Raw genomic sequence first — 26,724 nt, forward strand, 5'->3', positions numbered from 1 at the left:
GGCTCTGATTGACTAATAGCTCCCAGCTGTGCTGAGGTTGCTGTGGAATCCCGGTAACCATGGGTGTTTCCTTGGTGAACAGCAGAACGTCTGGCCAGGAACTGGCAAATCATCATTTGAGATGACTTCTCAAAGTATGGCTTCAAGCCTGCGTGCGGACTCTGGACAGCAGGGCAGAGATGTGAGGAAAAGGAGTGTTGTTGGCACTCCTGTTACAATGTCTGCTCCAACACATGTGTCTGTCGCAACTCCTGGCTTTCTCAATTAAGATCGCCATCACCGGTGACCTCCCTTTGCTTCTTGACTGGATTCTATATGAGATATCATAGGGTCCTGGGTATTGGATATTTTAGGAATCAATAGCAAAAATTGTCTTATTAGAACAGAGTCTGTCGTAACTTCAGTTGTCCTTGGTTTAGAATCTGAATGTCTGATGCCAGCAATCCCTGACAAAAGAAAATATCTATTCCACAAAAAGCCACTGATTGTAATCATCTCTTCGCTCCAGCATTTTGCTGATCTACAATCAGTAATTTCATTCTCAGGCTAAACGAAATTAGCCTTTCTCTGATTGCTTTGGCTAGCATGATATCTCCATGAACCAGCAATTATGTTCTTTTTTTTTTCCTTGAGCAGTTCGAAATGAGCTTAGGCTGAGATAAATAGTGTTTTGAACATTGATGTGTGATGTACACTGTGCTAGGGCACTGGGGCCCCAGAGATTTACGGGATACCATCCCTGTCCTCAAGAAGGCTATAGTTCTGGGGAGTGGGAAAGATGGGCACCCAAACAGATCATTTCAGTTGAGTATGGTAGGTGTCTAGGTAGACAGATGCAGAGAAGGCAGTGGAAGCCAAAGGAGAGGGGTTCTAGGAGAGATTTGTCTGGAAAGGATACATGAGCTGGCTCTTGAAGGGTACATGAGTATTCATCAGTTAAAGGAAAGCATAAACAATGCCCCAGCAGAGAACATGGCACGGACAAGGGCATGACACTGAGGTCTGAGGTGTGAGCTGATGGCTGATCTCAAGTGGGAGCAGGATTCCACTTAGCGTAAAATGCACCCAAGGACTTGGGGCTAAGAGGCAGGTTGGTGCCAGGCAAAGAATTTAGACTTTCTTCTGAGCACCCACTTTATTCATATGTAAAGAATGGAAAGCATTTCCCCGTTCCCTTTATTTAATTAATAATAACTGTATTTCATCCAGTAGACATTTGTTGAATATCTCTTTTGCCTAAGGTTTCTTGCCTTCAGTGACTAACTTAGGAAAGAAGATACATGTGTAGTTGTAATAGAAGACACAATGTGGTAAATGCCACAGCGGTGTTTTAAATAAAGTGCCATGTTATGTAGACAAATGTGTGAGCAATTTCTAGACTATGCAGTTAGGGAAAACTCAGAGGAAATGCCTTCTGAGCTGGGCCATGAAGGATGAGCACGGTTTCGATTGGCAAGTCTTCTCAGGATGGGGATGAAGGGACAGTCTTGACCAGAGCTTCTCAAACCTTCCTTGGAGAGAGGCCAGGTTTTGTTCATTGACCATGAACTAATGCTTTTATAAAATAAAATAGAAATGAACTCCTGAAGAAAAAAATATAAAAATGAGCATACAAGATACAAACCCGTATTGTTTAATATTAGATTCAGCAAGCATAAAAGCACTCTGTCAAATCGCCATGCCAGTTTTTAAATGCTTACTGTTCACTTCTGTAACTTATTTCATCATGGACCAGTAACAAGTGTTTACTCACGAAGGGCAGTCTGCATAGCTCTGGTCTAGACGGAAGGAACCTATGAGCAGAGGAAGAAGCCTTGAATACAAGGCTGTTTGGGGAATGACAAACAGTCCAGAAGGACTAGAGTTCAGAGTTTGGGGATGGAGCTGGGGGCAGTGGAGAGCAGGAGAAAAAAAATGAGGGCAAGCTGAACCCCCAAAGGCCTTGAGCACTTTAATGAAATCATTAAAATTACTTTCAGTATCCAGGTAAGAAGTGATAAGAACCTGAGCCAGAGTAATGGAAGTGAAAATGGAAAGGATAAGACAGTTTGGAGGTAGGATGGGAAGACAGTGACTGATTGAATGTGAGGTGAGGGGCATGGTGAGGTTTTCAAGCCCTAGAGAACAGCGATAGGGAAGTCAGGAAGAGGAGAGGCTTGTGGAGAAAGCAGATGTTTGGTCTGGATGTCCTGTTTTCTCACTCCTGGGACACCTACGTAAAAATGTCAAGCATGGTATTCAAAGATTTTAAGACGTGAATCTGGAATTCAGGGGCAAGGTTAGGACCAGAGAGTACGTATCTGTATATATATCTATGTCTACATTTTTAAGGTCATCTGTATAGGACAACAACCCAAGCCGAGAGAAAAGGTGTGTTGGCTAATTTGAGAGTACAGAGCAAATGGGAGGAAAGGTGGAAACGGCCACATCAGGGAACATCTGCATTTCAGGGAGAACAGTCAAATGCCAGTTGCTCTTCCTAGCACCCAAATGGCTCATCACTCAGCACATGGCCTTAGTGGCCCCTGAGGGACAACTTCAACCAAGTGCAGCCTAGAAATACAGTCCTGACTTCCAGGCTGCTTGAGCTCAGGCCTCTACCTCAGTCTTCACCAGATGACCATGAACATGTGAAAATAGCAAAATGCTGTAAATGGTAAAAACCCATATGGCAGGAGAAATTAGGGAAGAGTGCATGTGACATGCCAGAAGCTTTGAAGAATTTGTGCTAAATGGAGTGTGATGAGACCCTGTGAATGACAGTACTAGTGACAGCTCAGAACCCTCCCTAAGAAATAGCGTTACTAGCCAGGAAGTGCATGTAGGATCACAGTCGTCTCTCTTACACAGAGAGGCAGGGAATGGAAGCCAGAGCCCTCAAGCCGGTGAGGAGCAGATCACTTGACCTCCATGTGGTCACTGCCAAGCAGCAGCAGTTTGAAGGCAGCAATACTGGGAGCAGTCGGGGTGGGGAGGTCTCGATTTTAGGCCATGGCTACAACAGACAGAAGGCTGGAGAGGGAGTAACACCGGGAAAGGGGCCAGACCAGTCTTAACTGTATATTTGGCTTGAAGATGACATCAGACAAATGCCAAGTGGGCCCCTCGCGATGGCTTTTCCAAACCAAAGTAAGAAATGATGTGGAAATGACGTTCTCATGCTGTGACAGTCCACAGTTCCAGTTCTTTCCCTACTGAGTTCCTGAGTTAAGTAGTATAGATTTAATTCAGCTAGGAATGCCAGTTAAACTCTTGAAGGAGAGCTCTGGTAATAACGAATTGGCAAGTCAGTGCGAGCAAGGAGAGTGAGGTCCCAGTCTGTTCCCAAATTGTTTTGTAAAGCCGACTCATTATTTAAGAGTAGGGACACCCACGAACAAAATAACACAGGATCTAAGAGAGGATTCTGCAGTGAGGTAGAGTGACATGCATCCAAGATGTAGGGGAAGGTGATGCTGCTGGGCTAGAGTATTTTCTTCAGAAAACACCAGAGTTCTCAAAAACATCTGCTTTGTGCTCTCACAAGTCGAAGAAACTTGAAGTATGTGAAATAAGACATTTTTTTGTTTTGTTTTGTTTTAAAGTCTGGCTAAGAAGCAAGCAGGAATAATAAGGGAGTTGAATGCAATAAGGAAAGATTATTAAAAAAAAAACAAAAACTAAAAATACAGTCCCAAAACTGAAATTTACATTAAAAGTAGAAGGAACAGACTCAGTCCAGTCTTCAGTCTAAGTACTAATGTAAGTGGAAACTTGAGTTGTTATTCCAGACAGTAGAGGCAGTAAAGAAATCAAAAACCAAAAGAAAACTGATCAATGAAAACAGAGTGGGGAGCTAACACACCGCACCAGGAGCCCTCCTGAGAAGCAGGAACCTTAGCACACAGTGAGCGTTCAGTAAATGCACACCGAATGAGCCAATGATGTTCCCAGAGAGGACCTAAAAGCACTCATAAACAATAATCAGAGTAACAGCAACAACAACAACAACAAACTGTACTGGGCTAAAGACAGTCCCAACTCTGTGGATGAAAAACATTTCGCTGAGGACCAGGCGAACGTAATCCAAAGAGAGGAGTGCCTCACCACAGCCTCACGGAACACTAACATTTCCAAAACAAAAAAAAATATCCTAAAACCAATCCGGCAGACAGAAAACAAGCTATTGTTAGACAAAACGTAATCTTACATTAGTTGTCTCTGAAATGTTCAATGCCAGAAGATAGTGAAAGAACATCTGCAGGATTTGGGGCATGGGGGCAGGGAGGTTGGGGATGTGAGCTGAGAATTCTGTACTCACCAAAGTACAAGGAGATTAAAAAGACACTTTCAGATATTCAGAGACTTTAAATACATGTCACTTAAGTACTCTTTTTGAAAATAATTGTGAGGTAAATATGTATACGCACATATATATATACATATATATATATAAAATAAGCACATATGTTTAAATATGCAGCCAATGAAGAAGGGAATTAGAATTTTTTTTAAGATATTATTTATTTATTTCTCAAAGAGATAGAGAAAGCACAAGCAGGCAGAGTGGCAGGCAGAGGCAGAGAGAGAAGAAAGCTCCCTGCTGAGCAAGGAGCCCGATGCGGGATTTGATCCTAGGACCCTGGGATCATGACCTGAGCTGAAAGCAGATGCTTAAAACCGACTGAGCCACCCATATGCCCCAATTAGGATTCTTAAAGAACAGGAAATTCATGGTATAAAGGACTCGGAATAAGCCTCAGAACCGGTTAAACACAGAATCAGCTCTACATAATTGTGGCCAATATGTTTCAAAGAAAACTCAAGTATCAGTAATAAGGCTATGAAGGGTGCCTAGGTGGCTCAGATGGTTAAGCATCTGCCTTTGGCTCAGGTCATGATCCCAGGGTCCTGGGATCGAGCCCCGCATTGGGCTCCCAGCTCAGCAGGAAACCTGCTTCTCCCTCTCCCACTCCCCCTGCTTGTGTTCCCTGTCTCGCTGTGTCTCTCTCAGTCAAATAAATAAATAAAATCTTTTAAAAAGGGGGGGGCGCGCCTGGGTGGCTCAGTGGGTTAAAGCCACTGCCTTCCTCTTGGGTCATGATCCCAGGGTCCTGGGATCGAGCCCTGCATTGGGCTCTCTGCTCAGCGGGGAGCCTGCTTCCTCCTCTCTCTCTGCCTGCCTCTCTGCCTACTTGTGACCTCTGTCTGTCAAATAAATAAATAAAATCTTAAAAAAAAAAAAAGAATAAGACTATGAAAAAGATAACAGTATAAAAAAGTGAACTGAATAATAACAAGTGGGGCCTAAATTCTCATAGTGTCTCACAAATTAAGCAAAAAATCAAGAAGTCGATAGGAGGGATAGAAGGAAGCAAAAGTGTGAAAATTCGTATTACATGCAACAGAGATAAATACTATTTCATTCCTGAAAATAACTAGAGAAAGAGAAGTTCAGTCAGGCGTTTTAAAAATTTAATCATGCCGGTGTTTTTTAATGCATTTGCTGCAAATTGCAACGTGTTTTCATAAAAATCCTTAGGATTCCTGTGTGGAGAGGGACCCACGGGGTCAAGGGGAAAAGCAGGGAGGCCAGGCGGGAGGCCATGGCACTGGGCCAGGCAAGAGAGAAGGGTGCTAGCGCCAGGGCTGGGCGTGGAAGGCGGAAGAGAAGGTGGGTATGGTGGGTATGGGGAAGCTGAGGGGATCTGCCGGGGCCCACTAGGCATGAGCTGTGAGAGAAAGCAAAAACGCCTAGGGATGTGGCCTGAACAGCCCAAACAGCCCACATCCCTAGGGATGTGCCCAAAAACAGCACAAAGCAGGGCTGCCAGCAGCCTTTTACTGAGCTGAGGACGACTTGGGGGAAAGCAGGACTGGGTGGATCTAGGGTCCCTTGGGACGGGTCTGTTTGTATGTCCACACTGCTACATGTGGTTCCTGGCTCCTTGGGGGTTAAAAATACTGAATTTTTTTTTTTTTTTTTTTTAGATTTTATTTATTCATTTGACAGACAGAGATCACAGTAGGCAGAGAGGCAGGCAGAGAGAGAAGCAGGCTCCCTGCTGAGCAGAGAGCCCGACGCGGGGCTCAATCCCAGAACCCTGGGATCACGACCCAAGCCGAAGGCAGAGGCTTTAACCCACTTGAGCCACCCAGGCACCCCCAAAATACTGAATTCTTGAAAAACAGGCATAAAATTGCCTTTATTCATAGACACCAATTCTAACATGTCATTACATTGTAACTGAAAGTCATAGTTTAGTTTCACATCACCAAGCAGGAGAACAAACTCTTCTAAGGAGGGTCGTCTTTGTGCAGTACGTGAATCAGTATTTAACCTTGCCGTGAGATGGCCCTTCAAGAAACAAGGAATCCCTTAAAATAGGAGGGTGTGTATCTTTTTCCTGGGCAACCCTGTTTAAGCATTTAGAGCAGCTAGCGACCTAATAGGTATCTAAAAAATATTTTTTGCTATGTCAGAATACTGAGAACTGTAAAGAAAATGTTATTATTTCCATTGATTTATAATTTGTTATGTTACAAATACTGTACAAAAGTTTGCCTTAATCCAGCATCTTATTTTTTTAAAGGTGCAGATTAATAGTATAAGAAGTATACATTAGTTGAACATGGAGAAATGTTGCAGATAACAAGAGTTAATGTTTAATAAAAGAATTACTGCTCCCAGGTATCCTCAACATCCATTTACATTTCTTCTTTCACACAAGAAGTATTTAATGATGATCATTATATGTTTTAGTCTGTAGAATGTATGTGCTTTCTATAAAAATTGCCACTTAAATCTTTCTAATCTCCTTATTAAATAAATTGTGAGGGCATAATAGAAAATCGGCTTACTTGTAGACTTTGCAGATAAAGGAAGTCCTGATCAACCACAACCCAGATAAACAAAGACTTAAGATTAATCAGAATACTTTCAGTGCTGAGGTCGTAAGATCAGGTGTCACAAACCACAAGATAATTGGTTTTTGTCAAGTGTCTTCCTCCTAAGGTCCTCAAGGCCACAGGTGAGTGTGGATGTCCTTTCTGGTTAACCAGTTATTTCCCAGAAAATAAGTTAACCAGAATACGTCATCCTCTGAGCATTTCAATTAGTCTAGGTATTCTTTACATGAACATAATAAAACCGTGTTTCTTTTCTAGAAAGTCTGTAATGTAGATTTTTACTAGTGAAACCTAGCTTTACATGTAATAAATTCTCATTAGTATGAACTTATTGTATAAGCCAAAACAGATGGACATATTTATAAGAATACTTTGCTTCATGTAATGAATATACTATAAAGCTCATGTTTGGACCTTTGTTATACACAAAAGCATATCTTTAAATCCAGTAGGAACTTACTAGGTAAGGACATATCTCAGTAAGCCCCGTAAAATACACAGTCCATAATAATAAATATTTCTTTTCCAGCCCACAGTAAGTTTTTAAAGCACTCCCCCTCCAGCCCCTTGCCTCCAAGAGTATCCATTCTGACAGGCCTCTTCCTGTTTTGAGTTTCCAAAAATTGGTGGGCTGGCTAGATGGCAGATAACAAATTATCTGGCCATATTTATCTGCAAGTTCTAGACTTAAAAACTAATGAACAGTACTACTATTATAAAATGACTTTGTGCCAGTAGCTCTGGATCAAAAGGCCAGTACATACTTTACACTTCTCAAAGACAAAAGCACTGGCTCATGTTCCTAAAAATATCAGTGACCAGCAGAACCAAAATTCATTTTTCCACAGATTAAAAATAAAAAGGAAAAGGGAACATGCTATACACCCACCAGAATGGCTAGCAATTTTTTTTTTAAGCCATCGATATCAAGTGTGGGTGAGGGTATGAGCAGATGAAACCTTCCTACTGCTCATGGGAATATAAGTTGGAAAAACACTTTGGAAAGCTGTTTAGTAGTATCTCCTAAAGCTGAACGTATCCAGGGTTCCTGCCCAACAGAAATACCCCCACATCTGCTCCAAGAGACGTACTCAGGACCACTCCTGGCGCCATTATTCTTCATAGCCCCAGAGTGGAAACAGCACCATTGTAGAGTGGATAAATCGTGACCAAATCGTAGGCTTAGCTATCACTACAGCAGCGAGCAAGAATTAAATAACTGCCGCACACAGCAGCCCAGGTAACCTGACAGCAGCCATGTGCAGCCAGAGAAGCCAGACACAGAAGAGCACATGCTGTGTGACACCATTATTATGAAGTCCAAAGCCAGGAAACCTAAGCCCTGCTGATAGAAGTGGGAAATTCCAGAAGGAGCCCTGGGGGGCCTGTGGAGGTATAGGTGGTTACGTTGGGGTGTTCACTTCTAAAGGTCACTGAGCTCTGCACGTCACACGTATGTGCTTGACTTAGAGGTATGTTGGACTTCAATTTTAAAAAAGTTCATCCAAAAAAAAGGAAGAAAGGCAGAGCAGATTTATTGGAAAAAGCAGATTCCTTCCCTCACTCTCACCCTAAATTTTACTAAATTCTTTTCCTTCAGTTGGAACACATAATGGAAATCGTCTTCAATCTAGAGAGCACCTTGAGGAATGATAATTGTATCTAGGAAAAGAAACAACATTGGCATAAGAAAATCAAGACCTAAAATTCCCATTTTCTTCCATGATGGTGAATCCAGAGACAGCAGACAAATATAATATTCTAAGGGAAAAGTAAGCTTTTTATAAATCTGCAGCCTCCCTGCCATGGGCAATAATAGGTCCCCCAGAAAGAAGGTCCTCTAAAAGGGGACCATTTTCACTAATTATTAGCAAAAGAATTCCACAGTGCTCTTGGACCCGTTGTTAGCAAACCTACTGAATCAAAAACTACCAAATCAAGCACTGCATTTATCAAGATCCCTAAGTTATTTGTATGCACATTGAAGTTTGAGAAGTCTTGCTCTCCAAGCTAGTCTCAAAGGCATATTTCATAAAAATACAAAAGGATATTTTTAAGTCCTTTTGAGAAAAAAGAACTTATTTTTGTTTCAGATTTTAAAAGTCATGAGTCCATTATATGAAAACTGAAGGGGTGCCTGGGTGGCTCAGTCGGTTCACCGTCCAACTCTTTTTTTTTTTTTAAAGATTTTATTTATTTATCTGACAGAGGTCATAAGTAGGCAGAGAGGCAGGCAGAGAAAGAGAGGAGGAAGCAGGCTCCTTGCTGAGCAAAGAGCCGGATGCAGGGCTCGATCCCAGAACACTAAGATCATGACCTGACACAAAGGCAGAGGCTTTAACCCACTGAGCCACCCAGGCGCCCTACTGTCCAACTCTTGATTTTAGCTCAAGTCATGATCATCTCAGGGTCATGGGATTGAGTCCCATGTTGGGATCCGCACTCAGCATGGAAGTCTGCTTGCGATTCTCTCCCTCCCCCCATCCCCAGCTCCTGCACATGCATGTGCTCTCCTACTCTCTCAAAAGGAAAGGAGGAAGGGAAGAAGGAAGGAAGAGAGGGAGGGAGGAGGGAGGAAAGATATAGAAATTAAGGGAAGAAAACAATATCACCCATAAATCACAACCCCAAAATAACCATGACTATTAATATTTTCATTTTCTCCCACATATTTTTCCTTGCATGTATATAATATAGATACATATACATTGAGATAGTACTGTATAGACATGCTTTTATATGATTATCACGAAATGTTTTATAGTAGCAATCAAGTTTCAGTAATTTTTATCAAATATCAACTTCATATGACACACTGTTCTAGATGCTGCAGTTATGGAAGGGTTCTTATCCCATAAGTCTGACTTTCTAATGGAACAGATAGATAATAGAGACAAAGAGGTAAATCAGACATTTGTAAACAGTAATAAAGATAAAGAAAGTAAAACAGGGAGGAGCTGCAAAGTGACACAGTGCTTTTTTTTTCTTTTTTAATAACCCATGCTCATGATTCAGACCTCTTCGAATCCTTTAGGACTGATGTGTACTTTCTAGCCTTATCGGAAACTGTGATGCACTCTCCATTTCCTATTTTGTTAAACTGAAAGTTCCATATTATACTTAGTTGAATTACGTATCACTGGAAACTGAACAGTTTCCCTTGAACTTCTTCAATGTCATTGCCTTGTCAACGCATTGATGAAACTTCAAAAATTGAGGCTCAATGGTAACAGTGGCACAGCTGTTCTGTGACATGTTACGTAATCTTGTTTCTGTTGTAATCCCATCTTTCTCTTAAACCCAGCCCTAAGTGTCACTTTGATGACAGCTAACTATTTCTACCACATTCTCTTGTTCTTTCTGTGGTACTTATTTTCCCAGTCAAGACTGGTCTGCGAGGGTCTGTCCTCATCTATGAAAGGCATTAGAAGCCAGTGCTCTGCAGTTTGGTATCTCCAAGGATCACAGAATGTCAGGATGGAAAGATACCTCAGTGTTCACCCCAAATGCATCTCCCCGCATAAAGCATCCTGAAAACCTGAGGAATGATCCACTCCAGGCCTCAGGCATAATGGGAAAGAGGAAAAAGGAGCCAGGTCCCAATCACTGTTGCAGGGGAGGGAGCCTGAGAAGGCCAGTATTGTGTTGTCAGGCTTGTCTGTCTGATCCGTAGCCCAGTAGGAAAGGATTCTAGAAGACTCTGCTCACTCCTTCCTCCTACCACCTGTAGCTGTATACCTATCTCATAGAGTTTCAGGAGCTCATTGAACTATGTGCCAGTGAATCCCATTTTCCTATAAGGTTATGGTGTTCTTACCAAAAACACATATTAGGGAAGAACATAGTTCTAGGGGGCACATCTAAACTAATTCCTGGAATTAACTGCCTACCAAATGTAATCTCTATGTTGGTGGCTTAGGAGTATCTCTATTTCGTGCTCACATTAATATATTTGTATTCAAATGAGGGAATTTTGCACCTGTTTTCTAGCAAGGGTATCGGGAATAAGAAATTAATCTACGTAGTCCTGCCTACAGTTAGAATGTCTGGAGCTTCCTTGTGTAGTGGTTGGTCCCGACTGCCTAAAGCTTGGCTTTGTATTTTCAATGACATTACTGTCATTAAGCTACCTCCGGTGGAACGGTGATGGAAGTGTGCTTAAATTAATCTGGGCTTAGTTGTCCATAATGTGTCTCACTTGATGATGATGATGATGACGACAACGATGATGGTAACAGCTGACATGGATTTCCAGGCTCTGCCTCGGCTAATGTAGTATCTCATTTACTCTTCACAAAAACTCAAAGTTGGAACTAGTGTTACCTTTATTTTAGAGTTGAGGACACTGAAATGGAGACAGATTAAGTAACTTGCTTGAGGTCAGATATCTGATCATGGTGAAGGGAGGATGGGAACCAGGCTCTCTGATCTTAACTACCACTCTCATTTGCAAGCTTGAAAATATTTTAGCTATTCCTCCTACTTCTTTTTTTTTTTTAAAGATTTTATTTATTTAATTGACAGAGAGAGAGATCACAAGTAGGCAGAGAGGCAGGCAGAGAGAGAGGAGGAAGCAGGCTCCCTGCGGAGCAGAGAGCCCGATGCGGGGCTCGATCCCAGGACCCTGAGATCATGACCTGAGCCGAAGGCAGCGGCTTAATCCACTGAGCCACCCAGGTGCCCCCCTCCTACTTCTTTTTTTTTTTTTTTTTTTTTTTTATTTATTTGACAGAGAGAGAGATCACAAGTAGGCAGAGAGGCAGACAGAGAGAGAGGAGGAAACAGGCTCCCTGCTGAGCAGAGAGCCCGATGCGGGGCTCGATCCCAAGACCCTGAGATCATGACCTGAGCCGAAGGCAGCGGCTTAATCCACTGAGCCACCCAGGCGCCCCCCCCCCCCTACTTCTTAATGTACATATAATCATTGGCTGTAACGGACTCATGCCTTGATTTGGGATATTGTCCGTCTTCACTGTCCTTAACTACCATCTTGGTCCACCTGCCATAGCTATAAGTCATTGTATCATGTAGCAATACCTTTGGGAAAGTAATTCAGACGATATCTCTTCAGAGGGTCATGGGGGACGCAACACGTTCATGAACTATTACTTTCAGCTGTTTCCAATTGCACCATCAGTCACAGAGAACTCAAATAACAAATTCTTTTTCCAAAAGGAAGAGTTCTGAAGATCACATTTTCTCTGTGCCTGCAGACAATGTTAACAAGTTCAAGCTGATTGTTTTGTTACCTAAGGAATTCGCCAGAAGTACCGTGACAGAAGATGCGTAAGAAATGTATCACCACTGCATTTCCGGGCTGTGCACATCTCTCCAAGGGTTCATTTGCCTACTGCTTTTCCATTTTGTGTGCTCTAAATGGGCTCATTTTATCATTCCATGTGTTAAAATGATTAAAACAGATGAAATCTACCGAAAGGGCATTCTTTATCGGCAGAGCAGAAACCAGTCCATCGATGAAACTGTGTTCATGCAGAAACATCACATATTTGAAAAGATCCTGGTTGTGTTTCCTGTTTTTCATGCAGAAAGTATGTCAGGTACCCTCCAGAAGTCATTAAAATAAGAATTTGTGTACGTGTGTGTGTCATTGTAGGCTAAAGGTAAAGAAAGGCAGTGGCTAAGACACCAAGCTATAGGAGAACTAGATGATGCCAAGATCATTGATGGGCTGACTGGAGAAAAAGCCATCTACAAACGCCGGGGCGAGCTGGAGCCACAAGTAAGTAATGGTGCATGAGTAGCCTCCGGTCGGTAGAGTGCAGCCCTCTTTACAGGCAAATGCTTTCTTGAGTTGCCATCTTTGTCAAAACACCATAAACCCTGAATATGGCAACCTGATCTCCTGACAGGGCCTCCCATCCTCAGACTCCACCAGAAACTAACAGCTGAGAGAGAGGCTGATGTTGTCTGCACAGGTCAGCTCCTAGGACACAGAGCAGGTCTGCCCCTGGAAGGGAAATGGAAGACACCCAGTGCTCTAGAGCAATCTTGGTGACCTTCTACTGTCCTGTGACTTTAAAGGTCTGCTGCCATCCTATACCTGAAGAAAATTTTAGAAAATAAGAAACTCTCCCTTCAGTAGTTCCAACCACAGTATGTAAAGCTTCAGACAGCCCTGATATTAAAATATCTGCAACAGAGGGACAAACATAAAATGGCAGTAGGTGAAATATTTCATCTCTCCTCTTGGAGGGCTCTATGATCTTCTGTGTCCCAGAATAACCAGAATTGCCAAGCAGCTGCTGAGAGCCAGGGGTGCGGTGACTGCTGGGGAATGGCAGTCACTCGCTCCATTTAGATGTTTATTCAGAAAGGATCTTTTGGTAATTTGGGCAGTACTCACTTCTGTGTCATTGGCATGAGTCAACAACTACGTTCTTTACTGACTCATCGCGGTCAACAGCCGTGTTCAGATATATCTGAATTGCGAGTAGTCATGGAAGCATATGTGGCACTGTCCTTCGTTTAGGCAGACTCAGCAAGTTTTTAAAGAAATACATTGAATTTTGCCCTCCAATACCCACCCTGTGTTTTGGGAATTACTGACCGTGCTCATTAGCTTTCATGCATATCAGTGAGCGTATAATGACAGAATAATCTAGAAATTTTTCTCCTCCTTTTTTCCTGTAACTAAAGCTAAACTAAACTAAAAACAAAAATATGTTTTTAATTCTGCAAACTGGCAGGCATGAGTCCAGAATCAAACTGAAACTCAGAGGATTTTCACATTTTTAATTGACATTTGCTGCTCAAGTGTGGTTGGATCCCACTTTCATGCTTTAACGGCCAAGAAGAGTAATGAGGAGTAGTAATGCAGGAACTGGAAGGAAGAGAAACATGAAAGCTTGCTAATAACAGAAGACACTGAGGAAACATATTCCTTCAGTTCTTCACCAGACCCCCTCTCCCATAGCCTTGTTTTAGAGTCTGACATTACTGGCGGGCTTTGTGGAAAAATGATTTGCACGTTACTACATAACAGGTAGGAGTAAAATTGATGTGGCCTTCCAGAATAACTCAATCTTGCTAGTGTAACTGACTCCGAGGCATGACATGTTGGGGTTTCTATCTTTCCAGGTTATTATTTTTAAGAATAATAGCCTCGGTAAGGCGGTTTTACTAGCTGAGGTTAGGCCTTGAAAGGACCGTATTCGAAAGGAAAATCTTTCCCATATGGCCCCAACTACCAGCCCGAGTCTGCAGTCCCATTTACTGAAATACAATCCTTTCCACCTGCCAGGTCAGCCTTGCACCCCGCCGAGCCCCCAGCCGATCGACCTGCCCCACAGCTGGCACTCTAGGGCCTTTATGGGCCCCTCGAAACAGCAACCAGGGGTAGTTTTCTGGTTCACAAGGCTGTTCTGTTGTTCCCCCATTCAGCTGGGCAGCCCCCAACAGAAACCCAAGCGCCTGCGCCTGGTGGTCGATGTGTCTGGCAGCATGTACCGCTTTAACGGGGTGGATGGACGGCTGGAGCGCTCAATGGAGGCCGTGTGTATGGTCATGGAAGCCTTCGAGAACTACGAGGAGAAGTTCAAGGTATGGCATGAACCAAGACTGATGATGAGAGGCGTCACTGACCACATCTGCCCAAGAGTCCCCCCCAGTTAGGGCATAATGAGTGCAGAAAAATCCTCTCCTCATCAGCTCACCTATCAGCATAGCGAAAGAGAACCTTTTATTTTATCTGCTGTAATTATCAGGAAAATGATTTAAAGGACCAATACAATTTAAAGGACTGATGACTCCAGAAGAGAGCACTGCCCTATACTAGTGTGTGATGTTAGTCATAAAAAATAGGCATAGAGGGGCGCCTGGGTGGCTCAGTGGGTTAAGCCTCTGCCTTCGCTCGGGTCATGATCTCAGGGTCCTGGGATCGAGCCCCACATTGGGCTCTCTGCGCAGCAGGGAGCCTGCTTCCCCCTCTCTCTCTGGCTGCCTCTCTGCCTACTTGTGATCTTTCTCTCTGTCATCATATAAATAAATGAAATCTTTTTAAAAGGGGGGGGCATAGAGAGACACCACAAGTCTCTTTCCCAAATTTCTCAGAGCCTCCCTCCTCATCCCAGTTCCCGCCACACCCCATTCTTGCCCATCGCCAAGCAGACAGCATCCCAAGGCTCGAGGACACCCTCAAAGAGCATTATTCTCAGCCTTGCTGTGCCTTTCCATGTGGGCAAGGATTACACAGTAATAGAGGACCCCCAACAATGAAGACAGCAACCCTGGGAGAAATGCAGTCTCCCATTTAAACTGCGTCCATTCTGTGGTTGCTCCGTTCGCTCAGCGTCCTCCTTCAGAGGTCAGAATGTGGAGGATGCCCCATAACCAGGTGACCACCCAAGGTGAGCCCAGCAGTCCCCTCTTAACTACCTGCCCTCTGGCCTTTCCCAGAGCAGATGACACATCACATACTATGTGGTTAATATCAAAAGTGCAGCAGAGAGAAATGGTGTGTGCTGACACATGCAGCAGGTACATGGTCTAGCCATTGGTATTCTAGATCGTATTCAGAATCACCTGTGTCCTGCAGACATAGGTGGTCGTAGACCATTATTTAGCTCAACATCCCACCCGTATGATCGCTGTCCTGAGACATGCCTGCGTGTTATGACGGAAACAGATTGATGGAACCTATCACGTTGTTTACTGGAAGCCTGTTTTAGAGCTCCAGGCCTCCAAGGGTCCCTTGTATGAAGCTCTGCATGAGAGATTCCTCTTCGAATAAAATGGTAAGAAAAGGTGGCTTTGCCCAGGGAGCGGGTTACCAAACTCTGTACAGGGGCAGAAAGCAAATACAGAAAGAACGCGGACTTTACGTGTAGGGAGCAACTTTGCTTCCCTCGAAGGGGAACTATCCGAGAACTATCTGAGATTCCCACGTGGTTTTAGTTGCCAGAAACTCAGAGCCAAACTCAAAGACCAGTGGTGACAGCTTTACAGCCTGTGGCTTGTGCCCTGGTATTCAGCCTTTTCCTTCCCTTGACCCTCCGTCCCTTCAGATGTAAGTTTCTCTTTATTTTGATTTTTTACTTTTTAATTTTTTATGGTTTTCTTGAAAATATTTTAGATCCTTTCTAGTAGGAGGTTGAGTATAATTCCTAAATCTCTTGGACCATGGACGACCATGGATGGTTAAACATCCATCCATCACAACCGCATGAATCTCACTAAATGCTTTAAAACCCTTAGGTTCTGCTAATATTGGCATCAGCCCAACTGCCTCTTGTGTGAATCATGAAGGTCCATGTTCCTCGGCTTCCTCTGAGTTATATGGAGATGTTGCTCCATTATAGATCATAGCAAACATATCACTATTAAAATTGCCATACCTGGGGCACCTGGATGGCTCAGTCATTAGGCGTCTGCCTTTGGCTCAGGTCATGATCTCAGGGTCTTGGGATCGAGCCCCACATCAGGCTTCCTGCTCAGCTGGAAGCCCACTTTTCCCTCTCCCACTTCGCCTGCTTGTATTCCCTCTCTCAGTCTGTGTGTGTCTCTCTCTATCAAATAAGTAAATAAAATCTTTTTTAAAAATAAATAAATAAAAATGATAAAATTGGCATATGTGTTCATATTATCTAGAACAAAATTTCCAGTTAGAAAGAGGATTTCTGTGCCTTTGAGAACAGGACTGCTCTGACAGGTGAAATTACTTCTTCTAAGTTTTTAAAAAGATTTTTTTTAGGAGTTCACCAAGAGATCAATGGACACAGCTCCCCAGGACTGGGTGAAGAATTAAACAGAAAGCAGAAGGTGGCAAAGCTAATAGGAGGTTCAGAGAGCCATTCCCACAGCCTGCAGGGAGATGGCATGATTATCATGGGGCACGCTGAATATTTCCTTCCGTCTCACACGGCGGAGTGCACAGAGAGATCCAGATTTGTCTAGTGCTCACTATGAAAAGTCTGTTGTTTGGAACAACTATTAATGAGACTGGACCAAAACACACACACACACACACACACACACACACACACACGGAAATGAACATGTCCCAGATGTTGTTTTGCTTTGTTTCTAATTGACAGTTACAACCCAGTTGCTGCCATGTGATGTACTAGATTTCCATAAAATGACTAACCTAGATTTTGCACTTGCTAAGAGCAGAGTACTCTGCCAGGTGCTGAGTTTCCTGCCATCTGTGATCTGAGAGTCTAATGAGGGGGACACAGAAATGGAAGATTCGCGAGAGACATGTGGTCACAGAGGCAAGAGCAGAGCGCCGTCCTCTCCAGACATCCCCCCTCTCCAGGGCGTCACCCCCTAAGTAGTATTTTGCTGATAGTCTCTGATTCCCACCACAGTACAAACCATTTCCTAAGTCTTTATCAGTAAAACCACAGATACACTGAGAAGATAACCATAAGTTACTCTGGTAATATAAATTATTACCAAATCTAGTCATGATTTAGAGCAAGAAATTATAGCAAGACACCAAGATAAGATAAACTTCTTCAAAGTTTGAAATATGTTTGGGGTTTTTTTTTATGCTATTAGATTCTTAATAGACAGCACTGTAATTGGGGTTTGTGCATTTTCTCATACTTACAAACGTACCCCTTACATTCACTACAGTTCTAAAAGTTCTAAAGAACTTTTGTAAGAGCACAGAAAGTCTCCAGTGCATTCACATCTTTCCAACAAAAGGAAAAGACATTAAGACTTCAGAAAACAAGCTCTTGGAGGAAAAGCAGTTTTTGGACAAAGACCTGGAGGCCAGGGGAGAGGCAGGATGGGAAAGGCACAGGAGTCCCCTTCCTGCAAATTCCTCACTGGGTCCATGGACTTCAGAACAGGACAGCTTTCCTAGGTCATTTACTCAGTTGCCTCATTCCTCACACAGGAAACCAAGACCCAGGAACATGAAGGACTTTTCCCAAAGTCAGAAGGCTGGTTGGAGACAGTAGGATAGGGCCAGGACTCCCCTTCTGTTTGTTTTCCCTTTCTGGGACTTTTTATTTTGTTTTTAAATTTTCCTCTTTATTTCCCCAATTTTTCATTTTGGAAAAAATGTGTATCTACAGAAAAGTTGAAAGAACAGTAATAGGAACAGCCATGTGCCTTTGCTAGATTCGCCAGTTGTTGGTATTTTCCCTCATTTGCTTTATGTTTCTCTCTAAATATATACTCTTCCTTCTTCTGAATCATTTGAAAGGAAACCCTAAATGTTATACTGCTTTACCCCCAAATCTTTGATTATGCTTCTCCTAACAGTGAGGACGTGCTCTAACACAACCTCAATACCATTATCACACCTAAGAAAATTACCAGTGATTTTGTAATACCTTCTAGCGTCCAATCCAAATTCACTTTCCCCAGCTATCTCAGCAGTATCTTTTTTCTGGAAGCATAATGAACCTACAGGGTTATATTCCAGCACGGAAAATATTCAGCAGTTCCTTACATTACTCCGTGCTCACCACGATACGTGTTTCCCAGAACTGTCTTTTCCAGTTGGTCTCCCCGCAACACACAAACACACACACACACACACACACACATACACACTCGAGGATCCAGTGAAAGCCCATACTTGTTTCTTGGTTTCAGTGTCTTGTTAGCCCACCTCGCCTGCCACTGCCCTCTTGGCTTCTCAGGATGGGGGCTCTCATGAGAGTTCAGATCAGTTGTCTTGCGGCATGTCCTTCATCCTGGATTCATCAAGCTGTTTCCTCACGGCGCCTTTTTTTTTTTTTTTTAAGATTTTATGTATTTATTTGACAGGGAGAGATCATAAGTAGGCAAAGAGGCAGGCAGAGAGAGTGAGAGGGAAGCAGGCTCCCTGCCGAGCGGAGAGCCTGATGTGGGACTCAATCCCAGGACCCTGAGATCATGACCCGAGCCGAAGGCAGCGGCTTAAACCACTGAGCCACCCAGGCGCCCCTCACAGCGCCTTTTACCTTGTGTCACTATTCCCTATGTTTTCAGAACCCCTGACAGGCTTTGCCCCACCCCCTCCCCTAATACTGGGTGCTCTGGAGACTTCATATAATAATCTCACCACTCCTGCCAACACGTCTGTGATTTTGAGTGCCCACTGGCTCCCCAGTCTCTGCTGGGGCTCCCCGGTGTCCTTTGTCAACAGTGAGAAGGTGGTGGGATGGAACCTACTGACATTCTGTGAGAGCGTTTTTTGTAACTAAACATGTCATTAAACACGCGTAGAAGAGTGAGAGTGAGACCTCTGTGTAAGCCTCGACCCCCTCTCTCTCAGCTCCCGCAGCCCCCTGCAGTGGTGACCGCTGTGAGTGGACTTTTTTGTGGTATCTTCTCAGAGATATTTGATGCATGTACATCCAGCGTGCCCCATTCCCTCGCTTCTGTATCTGTGCGCCCATGATCACCTTCAGCTCCCTTCCTCTGTGCATTCACGTTCTCATTTGTAAGAAAAACGTGAGGCCTAGGAATAACAAATGAAAGTATGTAACAAATGTAAAATGACGCACAGGCAAATGACAGTTTTAGGAGTTCCTAGTGAAAAGTTTATATTCTGTAGCCCAGGAGGCCATCACATGTGGTATCTTAAAGAATTAGCAGTGTGCTCTGAGACTCCCCCTTCCTCAGTTCCAGATGGCTCTGAATGTGGGCCGCCTCCAGTTTTCCCTCTTTTGTCAAGGTGTCCAGTCTGTATTTGCTTTGAAACCTTCAGAAGCCACCGGCCTGGCCCAGTGATCTGGGCTCTTCCCCAAAACCTCTCTCTTGGCATCTCTGTGTGTCTTGTTTGGCTCGGGCTCAGCTCCACAGCCCTGGCTCATTATAGTCCAGGTCCAGGAGGCTCATTGGGAGTCCGCCTCCACTTTCTGTTCCATCTTAGCATGGTCCGTGCCAAACCACAACGACCCTTAAGTAAGAATCACCGAGAAGAAAAGGTAAAGCCGTGGCAGGACACATTTCAGAGCCATCTGGAGCTTTTTAAGTTTCTCATAATTGGTCTACCAACTGCATTCAGTTATTCTCAGGGACAGCATTTACGGTCAGTCTCTTCAGAAAGGAATAGCATTGCTAATAATCGTTATAAACCCCTCTAATCTTAAAATCAACAAAATTGTTACTGTTCATAGAGCACTGAAACACTGGAGTGAACAGAGCAATGGTAACAGTTGTGTGAACCACTTTATTGAAGTCCAGAAGCATTTTTTGCCTTTATCTTCATTCCAGTTTGTTCCTTGGGATTTCTGCAAGCCCCCGAGAATGTTTTCACTGGAACCTTAATGTAGACTTCCTTTTCTAAAAGCTCTTAATGCCTTTGTTTTTGTTTTTGTTTTTTTTCCTTCAAAGTACTCTACCTCATCAAAAGTTAGATTACTCTTTCTCCTCTGAGCACTCAAGTAGCAACACACTGGAAAACAGATTTGTTTAGTTATTCAGAAGTTGCACTTTGAAAACAAGGCCTCAGATTTATCGTTTTTGTGGAAAATAAATCATACTCTAAGGCCACAGTTTCCTAAAGGAGTGACAAGGAACCCTCGGTGGGTGCTGGGGAGTGATGGGTGGATGGGACTTTTTACCCTTTTCCCTCCCATCCCAGCAATTCCACTTCTATTGATTTTGCAGGATGGTTCATAATCTGGGCTTTTGTGCAATATTTCATTTGGAGAAAGACTTCCACTGTTTAAAAATATTTTAAACAGTTAGAAAACTGCTCTTCTAGAGCCAATGTCGGATTGTTATTTCTTGTAAGACTCTGAGGCCTTTCGTTTTAGAAAAGACTTCATCAATCCTCAGGTACATTTAGGTGACTCATTCCTTTGACAAGAGAAAGCAAGGCACAGATTTTCCTATGAGTAAGTGAAGCAGACTTTTTTCATTCTGTTTCTAGACTAAACCATGGAATCTTTATAGAACCTTGGGAGCGGGAGGGGTGTTGGCAATCATTTTCACTAACCTCGTTGTTTTACAAAAGAGAAAATCAGGATCCAGAGAGGTTAAGTCCTTTGCCCAAGGTCACACAGCTCCCTGGTAAAAAGTCAGGACTTCAGACTCCCACTTCAGGGCCCTTAGTGGATGTTTTATCCCTGGCTTTTTGCAGCCATTTTATTTCTGCCCAATCAGTATTTTGACAAAGCTGTGATTCAGGAGCAAATGTACCATTTACATAAAAGACTCTGTCTTTTCCTCCCCTTAGCACCTCATCATTCATGTGAGGTATAATAGGCATGACTTTTCTCAAAGATATCTTGGTCAAAAAGGCTGGGCTAATTCTCAGAAGGATATGGAAAAATATGAGTCACAAACTGGCACCTGCTGGGAAAATTCCTTCTATCAACAACTGAGCTCAGTGTCCATAATGAACCTTCTTCCGATGCCTCAGGAATGTTTCACACATTTAGAAATAGAAACTGGTCACCTTATCATGCTTAGGCTTTGAATAAATTCTTATTGCAACCTGGAGATAAGACCAAAGAAGAGCGTGCAGAGTTCTCTGGGTCCATTCAACGTGAAGGAATTCAGAATGGACTCCATTGTTGCAGTAGAAGTATTGACCAAAGAGGGTGGGGGTGGGGGGGACGATAGGGAGGGGAACAGCTGGGGAATGATTATTTATTTCTCTAAGGTAAAGACATTGGATTTAGAGTCAGGGCACCTGGGTTCGGTTTCCACCTCTGCCAACGCTCAATTTCTGACCTTAGGAAATGCTGTTCATCTCTCCAGGCATTCATTTTTCATCTGTGAAATGAGGTAAAGAATACCCACCCCAAAGGTTGTGAAGAGAATCCAAATGAGATGAGATATGTAGAAGCAAGTTTATAAACTATATACATAGAAGAAGTTTATAAACTATGAAGAAGAATACATTGACCTTCTGCTCATTAAATGTATTGCCCTATACTTGCAGTGACCCTGTGAGGTTCAATAAAACAGAGATTATTCCTATTTGTCAGAGAGGTTAAGTGACTTAAAAGCATATAATGTTAGAGGTCATCTACACCAGCATCATTTATAAGGTAGAAACAAGATTTAGAAAAGTGACCTGCTCTAGATCAGAAAGCTTGTTAATGTCAGAGCTAAGTCTAGAATCCTTGGTGATTCTAGACTTAGCTTCATTCTAGAATGAATTCTAGAATGAAGAGAATGTTCTAGAAGTGAAGTTCTCTAGAAATGAAGTTCTCTAGAAAGAGAACTTCATTGTAGAATGAAGTCTAGACCTTCATTCTAGACTGAAGGTCGATGACCGACATTCAAGTCATCACTGTTTTTATATTGACTTCTGCGATACGATGGAAGGTTAACTAGCTACTGTAGCTTATTGGCTAACTAACACCTTAGGATTCTGTTGGCGCTTCTCTTGACTTTTGAAATCACATATTCATCTCCTAAGCCTTTGCTACCCACGGTTAGTGGTGCCATCTTAGAATAGTAACTTGGATTTCTAGAAGGAGATGAGAATTTCACACATCGTCAGTCTTCGGAAATAGCCTCAGACGCTGTCTCATACCTAGTTATAATGTGGATATGTAATAAAGCATAGCCTTTCCTAAAGTTAGCAGATGATTATCCTTCTCCATAGAAACCTAAACATAAATCTTACTCATTAAAAAAAAAAAAAATGCTAGGGATGCCTGGGTGGCTCAGTTGGTTAAGCATCTGCCTTCAGCTCAGGTCACAGATCCTGATCCTCGGATCACTGGGATCAAGCAGTGTATCAGCGGGGAGTTTGCTTCTCCTTCTGACCCGCTCCTCTCTCGTGCACTTTCTCTCTCTTACTCTCTCTCTCTCAAATAAAATCTTTTTTAAAAACGCTAATAGCTCTTGATTCCTAAAAGCAATACTCTACAAGGACTCAGGGGAGACCTTGAGAAGTAGAGAGATCATGACGATATAAATTTTGAGCTGCTCAGAAAAGGTTACGATCTAAACATTGGGGGGGGGTTGATAATGACCATGAGGCTCCTATTTAATGACTCCGTGATCTTCCACATGCAGAGTGTGCTTGAGACCCTGGCAAGTCTGATTCAGCAGTGATCACAGCAGGAACCAGACAGGGGTGGGGAGGGGGAATGGCAGGATCAGGGGTTAGAGAAGGGAAATGAATGAGTTTCTGTACTTCTTTCCTTTAGCCCAGACAGTTTTGAGGATTAGCAAATTTCTCTCTGTGAAACTCGCTGGGGTCCTTGGAGAGCAGATACTAGATAATTACGACATAGAAGTATTGGTTTTAATGGAAGCTTAAAATGATCTACAGTAACACCAGGGAACGGTCCACATTTGGACGTACTTTGGATTCCTCTCAAGCATTTTATTTACTTTGGGCACAGAATAATCCCCAAGCCTGTCTGGAAAATGAGAACCAGAACCTGCAAACCATTTTATAAGCCTCATCCCATCCTTTAGGTGTGTCTTTTCTGCCTTTGCATTGCTAACCCGGCACAGACAAAGGCGGATCCTTCTGCAAATCGCACTTTCCTTTCCATAAAGAAAGAAAGGAAGGGGAGAAGGGGGCGGGGGCGGGGATGGGCAATTCACCTATCTTTATCTCACTTGTGTGAAAAAGTATGCTTTCTTCTCCCGGGCAAATAATTAAATGGTAGGTAGGTAGATCAGTCAGTCAAATGATAGATGGACAGTCACTAAAATGTTTCTGAAGTATTTAATCAACCAGTATCTGGTTTTGATAAAGACCCTCCAGCAGCTCTTTTGGCTGCTCTTTGTTTAATAACCAGCTCTTTTCCTCGTGGTAACCAGTTAGCCCCGTGAGCAGACCATACGGTCAGATACATATTCGTAGAGGCTCATCCACAGTCATCTGGTTAGGAAGAATTTCAAACTTCAGTTAATAGGGAGGGAAACGTCTAATACATTTAGAGCCCTCTTGCCTCAGCCAAATAAGAGAAACCCACTTCAGTTTCGAGGAACTGATCTTCTCCCCTCCTGTGTAAGATCCCGCCGAACAGATGACATCACCAGGCTCCTAACAAAAGCCAGCCTGCCTGGCACCTTCTCAGGACAATTTTATTCTTGGCTTGAGACAGTTCCTGCCATGACCATTGTCCCGTCAGACTTGATAGGGCCTCGAGCACGCGTCCACGGAGGAATCAGGCAGGCTTCCTCCATATCCGGGCCAATGCCGGTGCTGAAGGCGGGGACCTTAGGCGCCGACTGAAGCCAGTACTGCAGTTAGCCACTGTCAAGAGCTGTGCAGCTTTTAGGGTTCAAATTCTGTTACCTTTTCACTAGATTGATAGCAAACTATCCTAAGGAGATATTTTTTTCACATGTGGAATTTATTACATCCCTAAAAAGCATTTGCTATCAAGCTTTTTTTAAGGTAATGGTCAGTTTCTCTTCAATTCTTTTGTATCATCTTTAGTATTAATTTTAAAAAGATATTAAAACCGAGCCTAGAATACTGACCCAGCCCCTGCACAGGACCCCACTCTGGCTCTTCTCTGACCATACCCCTCCCATGAAGTGAAGAGTCTATGGGCCAGTGGGGTATGTTCCAATTTTCCAAACATGCTCCTGGCTTCAGGGATTCCCCAAGAAAACTCAGATTAGCCCAAGCCTGCTTCCCGGGCCTATGAGGGTCCCTTTCGTAGGTCTGTCTTCTTGGGGCAGATTAGCCAATGTTGTGAACACCTGGGCCTGACGTATGGCCCAGGGGTGACTGTGTGGAGGGCGATGATGGCGTGTGGCTGTGAGAGAGCTAGGTATGCACGCATGTGCCGAGGAGACACCTCACAGAATGGGACAGAGCCGAGTCCAGCAAGGGAAGGGCCTGGGCTGTAAGCTAGGGGCCAGTGCCCACCCACACCACCCTGTTCTTGCACAGAATTTAAGGAGTCCTGGCTCTCCAGGTCATTATAACTGTATTTATCGATCAAAGAAGGAAAATAGAATAGATCTTATTTAATGATTTGTAGCCTGATAGTTTTTAAATATTTAGCTATCTTACATGGGCTTTCATTTGTATACCTGTCCCTTCCAATTATACACTTACCTCTGTCCATTTCCATTGTTTCTCCCTTTTTCAGTCTCAGAAAAGGGAGTGTCCTCCCTCCTTGTCTAAACTAGAGCCTGACTGTGACTCTGAGCTCCTTCCCTATGACACCCTTTCTACTGCCCACAAAATGCACAGACAGCTGTCCCCCAACACTCCCTCTAGATGCTGTTTCCTTTTTCTTTCTTATCCCACAAACTTTTCACTGATCTTGTCCCCACAGAGGTCGCTGTTGATTCTAAGGCCCAGAGGTCACTAGTCACCGTTCTCTGGGAAGGCTGTGGTTAGTGTAATTCAGCACAGTTGCAAACCCCTCCCTGAGACCCTACACACAGTCTCCCCAAGGCTGTCTCCTTATCCTGCTTCACAAAGTGCTGCTTCCCCTGTCTTCTCCACTCAGCTCAGTGTCCTTCTTCCACCCACCGAGGAGGATACGCCCCAGGGTTCAGTCAAAGGGGTCCTTTGCCCTCCTCTCTCTGTGCATTTGCCCTTGGCAGACATGTCTGCCTCCTGGGGAGGACAGCCACATCTCTGACTCCATGAACTTGACTTCCACTCTGATGCTTCCCCAAATGCACAACTCCAGCACATTCCACAACGAACTCAATTTGCCTTCTGACTCCCTCTTTTCTGCACAAAATTATTTCAATGGGAATTTTTCTACTTGTTTTATTTTAAGTACAATGGTTTCAGTTACAGTACAGGGGTTTTTTGTCAGCTAGCTTGGACTAACCACCATTTATCACATGGTGGGGAAAAATGCATTCCAGCTTCCAAACAGCTTATTTGTAAAAGAATGTAGCCCACATGGGAAAGGAAAACTTCTTATTGCCCCCCAATGTGATTGCATCTTTGCAATAAACACACCAGGCACACTCACAGATACTAAAATTCAGAGATGAATAAGGCATGGCCTCAAAGAACTCAGCAGTTAAAAAGGAATAGACATGAAAGGAAACTACTGCATTCCCCTACAACACCTAGAGTCATGTTTTGCACGTGGTAGGTGTTCAGAAGACAGCTGTTGGTGGGCGGTCGGTTCAGCAATAGAAAGCAGTGAATCTTAGGCATTTTGTCCCTCTGTGGGATTCCCAGTACTCCTGAAAATCTTTGCCCACACTCAGGAGTTTTCTTTGCATATGCCCAGTGGCCCAGATACCCTGAAGTCTCTTCTAACTTTCACATCAGCATCATGAACATTCTTAGAGGGAGATGGGAGAGGAGAGAGGAATTGGGGAGCAAAGCCAACAGTTAAAAACCACCTTGCTCCAGTTAGAGTTGCTTTAAGGTTCCAAACTTCTTTCCAGATTCCATAAAAATGCTGCACCCCACTCAGCTCTGGCCTTTTCTCATGTGCATTGTGAGACAGAGAATTAAGAAAGTATTTCCTAAATTCAAAAAATATATGTCATACACTAGAGTACAAAAGCAGATTATAAAACCCACATGGTGAACGTTATCCATTTCAGTTGAAAGTTCTGTTGCTGTAGATGTGAATGTGTATGTGTGTGTGTGAGTGTACAACCTCTTACACATACATTGAAAGGAAATAAAAGCCTCAAAACTTACACAAGAAAACATTAACAGATGTTACCTCTGACTAATGGGATCTCGGATAATTTTTACTTTCTTTTTTGTGCTTTTCTGTGATTTCTGTGGTGAATACATTTCACTTTTGCGTTCAGGGAAAAAAGGCTACGTGTTTTCTATCGCTCTGTGACAGATGACTGCAAACATAGTGTCTGAAAGCAACACCCGTTTATCAGGTCCTGGTTCTGGAGTTTGGGAGTCTGGGAAGACTCCACTGGGTTCTCAGCTCAGGATCTCCTAAGGCTGGAATCAGGATGTCAGTCAGACTGGGCTTCTGACCTAGA

At 43.4% G+C, this 26,724-nt stretch overlaps 1 protein-coding gene across 1 annotated transcript in view; it reads left to right on the forward strand.

The window, feature by feature from the left end:
* Positions 1-26,724, forward strand: part of VWA8 (von Willebrand factor A domain containing 8) — a 333,349-nt gene that overhangs the window by 301,237 nt on the left and 5,388 nt on the right. Inside the window, exons 41-42 of the mRNA XM_046028286.1 lie at positions 12,503-12,628; positions 14,290-14,448. Of these exons, the coding sequence (XP_045884242.1) occupies positions 12,503-12,628; positions 14,290-14,448 (285 nt within the window). The remainder of the gene's footprint in view (positions 1-12,502; positions 12,629-14,289; positions 14,449-26,724) is intronic.

The sequence above is a fragment of the Meles meles genome, chromosome 14 (assembly GCF_922984935.1).
Source record: "Meles meles chromosome 14, mMelMel3.1 paternal haplotype, whole genome shotgun sequence".
NCBI lineage: Eukaryota > Metazoa > Chordata > Mammalia > Carnivora > Mustelidae > Meles > Meles meles.